A 13,186-nucleotide genomic window follows, 5' to 3' on the forward strand; every position below is an offset into this window, starting at 1 on the left:
GAGGTCTGTTGTTAATCTGATATTCTTCCCCATATAAGGTAGGGATCTCGTGTCTCTTGCTGCTTTAAGGATTGTTTCTTTATCTTTGGAATTTTCAAGTTTCACTATTAAATGTCGAGGTGTTGAAAGGTTTTTATTGATTTTTGGGGGTGTACCTCTGTCTCCTGGATCTGAATGCCTGTTTTCCTCCACAGATTAGGGATGTTTTCAGCTATCGTTTGTTCAAATATGCTTTCTGGCCCTTTGTCCCTTCAGAGCCCTCTGGTACTCCAATTAAAGGTAGACTTTTCCTTCTGAGGCTATCATTTATTTCCCCTAACCTTTCCTCATGGTCTTTTAATTGTTTTTCTCTTTTTTCCTCAGCTTCCTTCCTTGCCATCAACTTGTCTTCTAATGCTCACTCTTTTTGCCACCTTATTAACCCTAGTTCTTAGGACCTCCAGTTAGGATTTCATTTCATTTAATTGATTTTTAATTTTGGCCTGATTAGATCCTAATTCTACAGTAACAAAGTCTCTAGAATCCCGTATAGTTTTTTCCAGAGCCAGGCTTTAATATTGTGCTTCTGAATTGGCTTTCTGCCTTCGAATTTGTAATCCATATTCTGTTACTCTGTGGCAGAGAGTTCTGTTTCTGATTCTTTCTTTTGTTGTGAGGTCTTCCTTCTAGTCATGTTGTTCAGTGCAGAGTGGCTGTATGATTGGGCTACATCAAGAGTATCAACCACGACCTAAGTAAATTTCACCCTAGATTATTCTGAGGAGGTTAGAGATCAGAAAATGCAAAGAAAGATCAGAACAAACTAAACCAAAAGGACCACCTAAGTAAAAACAAATTTTAAAACAAAGTGGTAAAAAATAAGAGGACAGAAACCCCAAAGAAATGCCATAAACAAAAGTAAGGAGGAAAAAAAAGAAAAGGCAGGGACCTGGGAGATGGTGGTGGTGAGGAAGTTGTAGTGGAGGGAGAATTAGTCTACCTGAGGGGCTCTAGATGGTGATCCTCTTAGTTCTGTGTGTTAAGTTCTGTACGTTAGAAGATGCTCAGTCCCAAATTTATATAAACCAGCAATATTTGTTCCAAGCCCCAACACTGACCACCAAAACATAAACGAGATAAAAGATGGGGGCAGAATGGGAATGTAAAGAGAATATAATCTCACAGACTGAACCAGCCCAGTATTGCACTTGGTTCTGGGTACATGCAGGTCATGTTTTAGAAGGTATTAACTTCCTCCATTGTATAACAAAATGAGGCAGCAAAAATAAAAAACACAAAACAACCCACGTCTCATATATCTACCAAAATTTAACTGAGTTGAAGGGAATCTAGAAGTGGAAAATATATCTAAGATATTTAATTGTAGATATATGAAAGTCAAAAAGGAAGAAACTTAAAAGTGAAGAGATGGTAAAATATTGTAGTTAAGGTGGGAAAAGAGAAAATATTTGAAATTTTTAGTCTGATATAAAAACGAGTTCTAATGGAAAAAGAGGGAAAGATTAAAAAAGAAGGGGAACCCTCTAGTTATATACTATAAAATTTTTTTTTAATTTTTTTTAAATTTTTATTTATTTATGATAGGCACACAGTGAGAGAGAGAGAGGCAGAGACACAGGCAGGCTCCATGCACTGGGAGGACATGGGATTCGATCCTGGGTCTCCAGGATCGCGCCCTGGGCCAAAGGCAGGCGCTAAACCGCTGCGCCACCCAGGGATCCCAATTTTTTTTTTTGATGATAGTCACACAGAGAGAGAGAGAGGCAGAGACTTAGAGGGAGAAGCAGGCTCCATGCACTGGGAGCCCGACGTGGAATTCGATCCCGGGTCTCCAGGATCGCACCCTGGACCAAAGGCAGGCGCTAAACCGCTGCACCACCCAGGGATCCCCTAGTTATATACTATAAATCCCTGACTTCCCCTGGAGCTTTCCAGCGCTGCTTGGTCAAGAACTTACTCTTCCCCTGGCCTTCCCGCTTGTCTTCTGGGGGAGGAATCTCCTGTGCTGATTCTCAGGTGTGTGCACCTGGGGGAGATGCCCCGCCCCTCTCAGTGCAGGGCTCAATGGGAGCTGTTTAACCTGTGAGGCCTTTGTTCTCTGGAGGCCCCACCTCTTCCAGGCACAGGGTGAAACAAGGAGGAAACCAACACTGGTGGTGGCCAGATTTTCAGCTCTGGAGTTAGCTTCCTGCTAGTAACTAACTCAGTCTCCGAGTCCACATTGGCCTAGACCCTCCCAGTGTGGCGCGGGTGCCCTGATCTGTACAGCTTTCAGGGCGCCCAGTGGTGGGAGAGTCCTCGATGTCCTGGCCCTCCCCGCTTCTGCCTGTCCCAGGGGGAGTGCAGGATGGTGGGCTATGTCTGCTCCAGCCCTGGGGTCTGGGGCCTTGTGCTGCTAGAACCACATTGTCTGGAAGGAGGCAGGGTGCAGACCCTTCCATCTTTAGCCGCCTGCCAGGCGTCTCCCACATATCCAGCCGGGTGTGATCTCCATGCCTTTGAGATCGGCCCACAGATTCTGGTGAGCTTTCCCCAGGGTGCACTTCCTCTATTAGTGACTCCAGGAAACTGGAGGCTTTACTGCCCCTCTTGTGATTCTGCCCAGTTTCCCTGCTGAGAGTTTTTCTGTCCAGGATGAATCCAGTACGGATTTTAAAGTTCCTGCTTCTAAAGTTCCTGCTTCTCGAGGGCTCAGCTTTCCTTTCCTGGAGGCTTTCTCTGCCTGACTTTAGCCCTTAGCCCAGTTCCTCGAGGTGACCCTCCCCTACTTGATTCTTTTTTATTTTTTTCTGCCCCTTCCTACCTTGCTAGAAGTGAAAACCCTTCTCTCTGTAGCTTTCCGGCTGTTCTCTCTTTAAATCTCAGGTAGAATTCGTTGATGTTCAGGATGTTTTGAAAGTTATCTAGGTAAGTTCGTGGGGCCAGGTTAGTTGAGGACCCCTAGTCTCTGCCATCTTGCCCCACCCCCAAACAATATATTCTTCAAGAGTTGATTAGATAGCATGTCTGTAGAGCAGTGCATTAAGTGTTTTGAGGCACATGTAAGTAGAGATGTTTAGGTCTTTCCTTAAAGGTAGTTGAAGTCTGCTTCAGAAGATAAAGTATATACTGGCCAACCAAAGGAATATTGAAAAGAATGGATAAATAAATGCAAGGTAAATTGCATGTGTGTATTGTGGGGACATGGAGTAATAGAATGATAAGTACGGTTGGTTTAAGGAAGTTTTTTGGGAAATATTTAAAATTTTTCTTACAGTGGATAGATTGTTAAAATATGTGCTTACTTTTGGGAATGGGAGAATTATGATGATATGGGGAGTGGGATGAAAAGCCCAGGAGACACAAATAATATGGTTCAAAACGTGGAGATTAGAGTTGATAGATTAGGAGAGATGCTATGTCTGAAAACAAGAGAGATGAAACCAGAAAATAGTTGATAAAGATGATATGGGTTAGAGGCAGGAAGAAGATTTTATGAGGTAGTGTTTAGAGATCATATAAGGAAGAGCTGCTTTAAGTTTCTTGAGCAATCACTTAGCAGGTGTTTATTTCCCACGGCCTATCATTGACATTTTTTAGTGTTGCACAGTAGGGCAACTCAATGAAATGTAGGTAATATGGTGTGGAATGCATAATGCAGATAGATTGAACAGGAGTGAAATGCATAATGCAGATAGATTGAACAGGAGCCTGTTTTATCAGTCAAGGCAATATGGACTGAGAATGTTAACCCTAGTATTAACTGTGGAATCGAGACTTCCAGTAGAGTAATACACACTAAAACAAAATAAAAACAAAATAAAAATAAATAAATAAATAAACCAAAATAAAGCAGGAAAGAATACAGAAGGATCCTCTTATATACCACATTGTGACAAACCAACTTAAACTTTATTGCACTTATTCTAGCTCTGTCACATTATTAATAATAATAATCTTTGATAACTACCATTGTTGAGTATTTACTATGTGCTAGGCACTGTGATAGGTTCTTTGCATGTGACACTATGAAGCTTAAATCATGAGGTAGATGCTGTTACCCATATGTTATAGATGGATAACTTAGGTCATAGGATAAGTAAGTTTTCTAAATTCACAGAGTTACCTAATCACAGGTTCAGGGTTTGAACATTGTCCTGTTTATTCTGAAGGCTGTGCTCATAAGCACTTTTGATTTGTTTCTAAAATACAATTCCTCTGTCTTTAGTAAATTCTTAAAAGTATACATGTGACAGGCTCTGCTAAACTCTGAAATCTCTATGTGTATTTTTCAAATATTAATTGTATTTCATATTGTGTTGAAACCTTAACAGATGAATGTTTAGTGTGTGGTTCATATACGACAAAATGTATACTAGACTTGGTAATATAAATGGGATAAAGAAATAAAAAACACCATTAAAATAATAAAAAATGTAGCCAGTATAATTATCAAAAGTGTGTTGTTATCATTTCTCATTAGTCAGGATTTGCATGAAGAAGTTGAAGAAGCTGGTGCACTGCAGAAAAATCATGCTTCTGTGATATCTGAGAACCCTACAGAAGCTGTACATTCTGCCTATCTGCCTTCAGAAGATGAGTCACTATGCATTGCGAGCTGTGAAATGCTCACAGAACAAACTCCAAGCAGTGATCTAGAGACTGCCCTAGAAATAAGCAATGTGAAGGTAACAGGAGAAACAGAAAAACATGATGATAAAACTTGTATGAAGTCAGCTTCAGAAGAAGAAACAAGTAAAAATGTGCCTACAACAGAAGGCACTGCATTGCAACCAAAGAAAACTAGGATTACTTACTCACAAATTATTAAAGAAGGCAGGAGGTTTAATATTGATTTGGTATCAAAAGTAAGTACTAATTTTCTTCATCCTGTCATAGAATAATACTAATTTTAATTGATTGAAAATAGCATCTGGGACCATAAACCCAATTTTCATAATTTTATTATTTGAAGTGTGAACATTTGTTTTATAAAGAGATAGTAGCCAGAAATTTATAATTCAGTTAAAATATTCTTTAAATATAGGTTAAAAATGCTCAGTACTATAGCACAAGGATACTTTTGTACTGGAGCACAGAATCCATTCTGACATTCTCCTGCATGGACACTATGAATTTTATCAAGAGAAAAATTCTAATGAACCTTATTAAAATTCATGTTATTTATAGTTTATTAAATGAACTTCTTGAGGTGCCTGGGTGGCTCAGTCAGTTAAGTATTTGCCTTCGGCTCCAGTCATGATCGCAGGACCCCACATAGGGTTCCCTGCTCAGTGGGGAGCCTGCTTCTCCTTTCTGTCTGTCTGCCACTGCCCCTGCTTATGGCCCACCCTCCCAGCTCTCTCTGTCAAATAAATAAAACCCTTAAAAAAACATTTTAAAAAAATGAAATTTTTAGCCTTTCTATATAGTGTCTATTTTAACATCTATATGATGAACATTCTGAATGAACCCATGCATTTTTGAAAATCATCTGTTCAGGTGTGAGGGCTTTAGAGGATAATTTAATACGGGGCGTGGGGGCAGGGAGCCTGGGAAGAATGCTACTGTCTTTGGTTATCTTTCAGTCCTTAACTTTGATATTAGGTCAGTGTAACTTCAGAGGAGATCCCTAAGTCTTTGGATGGTACAGTGTTGTATTGGTTTTATAGGAAGCAAAGTTAATGTAGCATGAAAAAGCAGAAAACCAGTAAGGATCATGGTCTTAAGAGGTTAGATATAGGGCAGGGAGTAAGTAGAAAGAAACAGACCAAATCCCATACATTGAAGACAAACAAAAAATTAAAAAGAAATAGAAGAGCATAGTAAATAACATTAGACTTGCCTCAAAACTAGGCTTTTCAATTAAATATGCTCTCTTGAAGTTCCAAATACAGAGAGACTAATTGCATATTCCTTAAATTTTGCTAAATACAATCCTATATACTCATATTATTGTTCTTTTTGAACCTGATGCCTAAAAATATGAGTATATTTTTACTATCCTTTTTTTTTTTTTCTTTGTATCACGTAGCTATCTGTGCCTGATTCTGTCCTGCTCTGAGCTTGTTGCTACCTTGGTCCTACTTCATATTTTTGCACCATCTATTCCACCTTCTCCAGCTCCTGTGACCCTGCCATGCTTTGAAATCTAGCATTTTTTCCATGTTACCTTGGCTATTGTTTTCTGAGTGGAAGTTTAATCATAGTTTACTAATGGTTTTCCTATTCTCATGAACAGAAAATAAGTTTTCAAAACCAAAAAATAAAACAACAAAAAAACCCTGAAGTAGTCAAGTAACAAATGGGCTTTGTTGTGAAAATTTCATTTTTAATTAGTTGGAATATGGAATGCCTAACTTAAATGATATAAATGTTGGTTAAGAATCAACACTAGTTTATAATAATCTCTAACCCTTATTGTAGCTGAAATACAGTATAAATATTGCAATGGAAAATAATAGATGGAACTGTATCAATTTTTGGAATTAGTGTAGGAAATCATGCACTAATATAAAAGAAAGTGCTGATTGTAGTGGAGGGGGAGAGAGTTTAATTAGATGCCAAGATGTTTGAGACTTTTAAGAATTCTGGGTATTTTTCATGAGTTTCAGTGGATCATAGTAGTGGTTCTTTTAGGGTAGATTAAAAACAGATGTGTCTAGAGCAGTCAGGGCAGTTTACTTTGTCTTGCATAGTTTTCATCGTTTTATATGTTAAAAAAATAATAAATTCATCCCACAAAAGCAGCAGTACCTAAAGAATGTAGAACCATAGCAGTATAAGAGGTTTGTTATCAATTTTTAATGTTAGTCATTTAGTGAACATTTATTGAGTATCTGTGGTGTGGAAAGCAGTATATTCCACGATATTGGGGCAATCAGTTACTCCTTGGAAATTCTGTCTGTTCTAATTTCAGTTATTGCATCTAAATTTAGGATGATTGCCAAATCTATTTCAAGCCCTACCTCTTTCCTAAAGTCCAGTTTGATGTCTCCAAACCACCTGACATTTCTACATGTATTCCATCTCAAAGTCATGGTAAAACTGACACATTACAGTGGTGCTTTGCAGTTTACAAAACACATATAGCCTTTTAAAAAGTAGTCTTATAGCTCAGGTTAGGTTAGTTAAATATAATGCTTTATAGTATTATACTGCTTAGACTAATAGAGAAAATCAAAGTTGAAGTTCTTACATTTAAAGTTCTTTTCTAAGAAAGTCCATACCCTTAATAATTATGGAACCAACATGGCCAAGTGAAACAGAAATGATTAATTACTTATTAAATCTAATTCTCAATATTTTAATCAGATTGAAATATTTTATTTTTATTGAAGTATAATTAACATACAATATTATATTAGTTTCAGATGCACAACATATTGATTGGACAATTCTATACATTTACTCATTGCTCACCTTGATTACTCACCATCTATCACCATACAACATTGTAAAGTATTATAATTGGAGGTATGTACCTCTTAATTCCCTTTATTTCACCCAGCTACACCCACCCACACATCTCTCTGACAACTACCAGTTTGTTCTCTGTAATTAAGAGTCGTTTTTTCTTTGTTCATTTATTTTGTTTTTTAGTTTACACATACGAGTGAAATGTGAAATCATATGGTATTGGTCTTTTTAAAAATTTTTAAAAGATTTTATTTATTTATTCATGAGAGACACAGAAAGAGAGAGGCAGAGACATAGGCAGAGGGAGAAGCAGACTCCATGCAGGAAGCCCGATATGGGACTCGATCCTGGGACCCCGGGATCATGCCCTGAGCAAAGGCAGACATTCAACCTCTGAGCCACCCAGGTGTCCCGGTATTTGTCTTTCTTGGACTTACTTCACTTAGTATACTGTCGTCTAGTTTCATCCATGTTGTTGCAAATGGCAAGATTTCATTCTTTTTTAATGACCAAGTAATTTTGTAATATGTGTGTGTGTGTATACATACCACAACTTTATCCATTCTTCTATTGAACGGTACTTGGTATTCTTTAGCCTCTCATCACTGCAATTTCGGTTAGATCACTTAGAGAGTGCTGTAAAAGAGGCTTAAGTTTAAATACTGTAGTTGTTATTACTAAGCTTCAGACAAAAGTTTAGTGTAGTGTTTAATTAAAATATGTTCTCTTCAATGTTATCTTAAATGCATTGTTTTTAAGCTGGAATTAAGTCTTAGGCTTTACTAGATCTTCTTAAATGAAAATACATCTTTTGTTTGACATTAATATTTGTGAAATTATTATGACTACTGAGGGATCATTGAATTTCAAGTATTTGTTTTTAAACAGAATGGGTATTTGATGTATCTGTTTTTAGTATAATTATAGAATTAGGACTTGGCAATATATTCTTAAAAATGTATGCTATATATATATTAGTTGTGTAGGGCATTAGGCTGAAGATAATGAAATAACCTGCTGTATTTAGGGTAGTTGGATTGATTTCAAAAAAAAAAAAAAAAAAAGCAATGCCAGTTTTGTTCTGCACAATGCTGGCCACTATAAAAACCTAACTGATATCGATGTTCAAGTCTTTACTGACCTCTTGGATACTCAGACTGATGGTTTGGATAGATTTTTGAAATTCCCTTTTTCTTTCTAGCAAAGCTAATTGTTTTATTTCCTTCTCTTATTACAGATGTAACATTTACATTTTAAACATTTATTGAGTTATAAACACTTAAAAGTATATCAGTATACCGCAAAGCCAAATCTGTTGCATTTAACCATATGGTTAAATATAGAACATGCTAGATAATATTATTGAAGTTTTGTGGATTTTTTTTGTCTTTGATATTTGTTACAAAATGTGAAAAATCAATTCCACATGTACATGCTATCAATAACCATCATCCTCACTTCTTGAAAAAGACATAAATCTAGACTGCTAGGATTCTAGAGGGACCTTCTAATTCAATTCTTTTGGTAGGCACACATAACCAATCTTTTTCTTTTCTGTTTGATGAAGAAGTCCAGCGAGCTAATGTCTTCTTAATAACCACTTGTCCTTCTGAATTGGCTTTCGCACTGGTTGTTATTCTATATGTTGGCAAATTGAACACCAATAAAAATAAATTTGTAAGTAAAAAAAATAACCACTTGTCCTTATATAAGTCTGTATAGTCTCTTATTCAAAATGCTTGGGCCTGATGTGTTCTGTTATTTAGATTTTAAAAATCATTTTAGAATGTAATATAGTACATATGCTGATACACTATATACGGTATAACATTCTTAACAAGATCTGAGGAGGCACTCTATAATTAAACCTATTAATATTTCTGCAGGCAAATGTATGTATTCACAGTAAGTGCAGCAAAGAGAAAAGAGTCTTCTATCATTTTGGGTCATTTTGTTGCCAAATTAGTTATGAAAAAACTTTGGATTCCAGAGTTTTTAGGGTTTTGAATTTCAGATAATCAATTGTAAACCTGTAGTAAATTTTGTTATGTATTACAATATTAATAGGTATAATATTTCATACAAATATTTAAAAATATAGTGGAATTATATATCTTTACTTAGCACTTACTAATTTTTCCTTTTATCCTGTAAAATATTTTCTTTGTACAGCTGCTGTATTCTCGAGGATTGCTAATTGATCTTTTAATCAAATCTAACGTAAGTCGATATGCAGAGTTCAAAAATATTACCAGGATTCTTGCATTTCGAGAAGGAAGAGTGGAACAGGTACTTTGCTGATCAAATATTGTAACTGGGTATGAGCTAAAGTTATCATTTGTTTTGGAAGGATAAACAAATAGAATTGTTATTTTCCTGGCAAAGCAGCAAATTCCAATCCTGCATAGTAAAAGTAAATAGAGATTACTCAATTAAAATTTCTAGTGTTAATTTTTTCATGAGTTCTCCTGCAACCTGATACTGGTTTTGAGAAAATGTTAATTTCAGGAAATATCACTAGATTTGAGCTGTCATTTGTACCCAGTTAGGAGTGACATGCCATTGGCCTTTTAATGGTATAAGGAGCAACTTGGCAGAATTAAGTAAGAGAGCTCACAAGTTAATTAGCTCTGAAGTCAGCAGAGATGCCATTAGAACTGATAGAAGGTAACATGAATGGCTAGAATGGAAATAATGATCTTGTTATATAGTTAAAGGGAAAAAATGTAATTTGGAAAACTTGTGTCACTAAGAAGCTGTTTCTTAACTTAAAATCATGTTTTTCAGGTTCCTTGTTCTAGAGCCGATGTCTTTAATAGCAAACAACTTACTATGGTAGAAAAGCGAATGCTAATGAAGTTTCTTACATTTTGTATGGAATATGAAAAACATCCTGATGAATATAAAGGTATTGTTTTCCATTAAATTATGTTCATCAAATTGTGTTCTCTAAATATTTGAGCTTTCTTGTTTTAATATGCTTGCTCTGATGTAGTAAGCTGCTCAGTACTCTTTTAAAGTACATTCTGACTCTGCACTATCCAGTAGGTTAGCCATGACCAACATGTAGCTAGTTAAACTAAAATTAATTAATATTAAATATAATTTAAAATTCAGTTCCTCAGTTGGACTAGCCGTATTTGAAGTACTCGGTACCACATGTGGCTATTAGCTACTATGGCTACAGTACAGCTATAGAATATTTTCATCATTGTGGAAGTGCTGTGCTGTGCGTTAACTTTTATTCTTGTTTTTTTTTAAAGATTTTATTTATTTATTCATGGGAGACACACAGAGAGAGGCAGAGACATAGGCAGAGGGAGAAGCAGGCTCGGGAGCCTGATCTGGGACTGAATCCCAGGACCCCAGGATTAGGACCTGAGCCAAAGGCAGATGCTCAACCACTGAGCCACCCAGGCGTCCCAGTTTTTATTCTTGTTAATTAAATATTTCTGTCAACTGGTTCTCCATAGATGATATTCTTTTTTCATTGTTCCATTAATTTTTTTCAGCAGTTAAAAAGTCTGTATATTTTTTCATTTTCCCAGGATTACTTTTGCTTGGTATATTGAATTATTCATTTTAACTAAAAACAGGCTAGATGGCACTGGGAATGTGAACCACTGTGTTAGAGGATATGGTTTCTAGTTTTGGCTTTGACCCGAATTACAGTTTGTTGAAAATTGAATATCTCAGTTTAGTATCAGAGCTTTATACTCTTTAAGTGCATTGGACTGGAAACGTTGTCCAAAACAGAAAAATACTACTGATGTTTCATTTATAAAGTTGCAATGAGAAATACAGCAGTATAGTTTTTTTTAAGATTTTTATTTATTTATTAGTATTTTTTTTTTTTTACTTGGAATATTAAAAGTTGAGTTCTTGGTCTTAAAGCATCATGTTCATTAGATACCGCCAAATCATTCTTCACAGTGCTATAAACTTATGTTATCTCTCTTTTTTTAAATTTTTAAAATTTAAATTCAGTTTGCCAACATATAGTAGAACACCAAGTGCTCATCCCATCATAAACTCATGTTCTCTCAGTAAATTTTTGTAAGTTTTATATTTTTTTCTTTTGTTATGATATTATATTTCCCACCACTAATAGTCCAATTATATTTTTTTCTGTTCTTTAAGTGAGCAGTTTTTAGGCGTCCCTTGTTTTGAGGTGTGGTATAAGGCAGTAAGACTGATTCCATTAGGCACACAGAAATTAACTTCCTTACTTTTTAGTTACAGTTCATTGTTCTTAGTTTTAGTAGAAATATACGTTTCAAAAAAATCAAGTCTATCATAGTTTTTACCAAAAAATTGTCATTTGTCATGTCTATTTAATATTTCTAAGTGTAATTATTGGCATTACTCAGCAGTTTTAGTGATAGTAAAGTAAGATTATTGCCAATTTTGGAAACCTGTTGTGGTTAATGAATGTTTTTCTAGTTTTTTAAGCCTATAAAATAATAAAGATTCATCATTTAAAGTTTAAAAATTGTGCCATCAGTTCAGTTAGGATAGTGAGATTGTTTCTAGGTTTTTTCCCCCCTAAAATATGTGATCTCTGTCCAAAATGTAATATATACCACCTGGGTCCTTTGCCAAGTGTCTTAAACAAGCTTGATCTCTTTTGTGCAGTGGTTTTATTTGTTTATTTATTTTTTAAGATTTTATTTATTGGGGCAGCCTGGGTGGCTCAGCGGTTTAGCGCTGCCTTTGGCCCAGGATGTGGTCCTGGAGAGCTGGGATCGAGTTCCACGTCGGGCTCCCTGCATGGAGCCTGCTTCTCCCTCTGCCTGTGTGTCTGCCTCTCTCTCTCTCTGTCTCATTAATAAAAAATAAATAAAATCTTAAAAAAAAGATTTTATTTATTTATTCAAGAGACAGAGAGAGAGAGAGAGAGGCAGAGACACAGGCAGAGGGAGAAGCAGAAAGCCTGATGCAGGACTGGATCCCAGGACTCCAGGATCACACCCTGAGCTAAAGGCAGACACTCAACCACTAAGCCACTCAGGCATCCCAGTGCAGTGGTTTTAAATTGAGGTTTGATTGTGATTAAAAAAAAAAAAATTATTTATTCATGAGAGACACAGAGAGAAAGAGGCAGAGACACAGGCAGAGAGAGAAGCAGGCTCCATGCAGGGAGCCCGACGTGGGACTCGATCCCAGAAGTCCGGGATCAGGCCCTGGGCCCAAGTCGGCGCTAAACCTCTGAGCCACCCGGGCTGCCCCTGATTGTGATTTTAACTGATAAATTTTCATCTTTTCATAGCCTATGAGGAGATTACATTTTCTGAGTATTTAAAAACTCAAAAATTAACCCCCAACCTCCAGTACTTTGTCCTGCATTCAATTGCGATGACATCAGAGACAGCCAGCAATACCATAGACGGTCTCAAAGCTACCAAAAACTTTCTTCACTGTCTTGGACGGTATGGCAACACTCCATTTCTGTTTCCTTTATATGGCCAAGGAGAACTTCCTCAGTGTTTCTGCAGGTAAGACTGGCATTGGTTCTCTTATTTCTTCTTAAAGTAATCTTAAGTAATAGATAAAAATGAAAAAGACAAAAATGAGATTTATTCAAGATTTGGTATATGCAAGCATACTTTGTTGTTCTGCTCTTTTATAAATCTATGTATTTGCCTACATTTGCCTAAATGATATATTCAGTTTGGCCTGTGTTTGGGCTTCATATAATAGAACCTTCCTATAAATTCCTTAGTTTACTCAATATTATGGTTCATTGCATCATCCTTGTGTATAATTATAGTTATTTTCTTTGCTATGT

The 13,186-nt window shown here is 36.2% G+C and overlaps 1 protein-coding gene across 4 annotated transcripts in view; it reads left to right on the forward strand.

Annotated features, from left to right (window-relative positions):
• Positions 1-13,186, forward strand: part of CHM (CHM Rab escort protein) — a 243,980-nt gene that overhangs the window by 95,087 nt on the left and 135,707 nt on the right. For 3 of the 4 annotated variants that reach the window (XM_072816811.1, XM_072816813.1, XM_072816814.1), the window contains exons 5-8: positions 4,463-4,847; positions 9,571-9,687; positions 10,186-10,306; positions 12,668-12,893. In XM_072816811.1, coding sequence (XP_072672912.1) covers positions 4,463-4,847; positions 9,571-9,687; positions 10,186-10,306; positions 12,668-12,893 — 849 coding nt within the window. The remainder of the gene's footprint in view (positions 1-4,462; positions 4,848-9,570; positions 9,688-10,185; positions 10,307-12,667; positions 12,894-13,186) is intronic. The other variant, XM_072816812.1, reaches the window with a different exon arrangement.

The sequence above is a fragment of the Canis lupus genome, chromosome X, assembly GCF_048164855.1.
Source record: "Canis lupus baileyi chromosome X, mCanLup2.hap1, whole genome shotgun sequence".
Taxonomy (NCBI): Eukaryota; Metazoa; Chordata; class Mammalia; order Carnivora; family Canidae; genus Canis; species Canis lupus.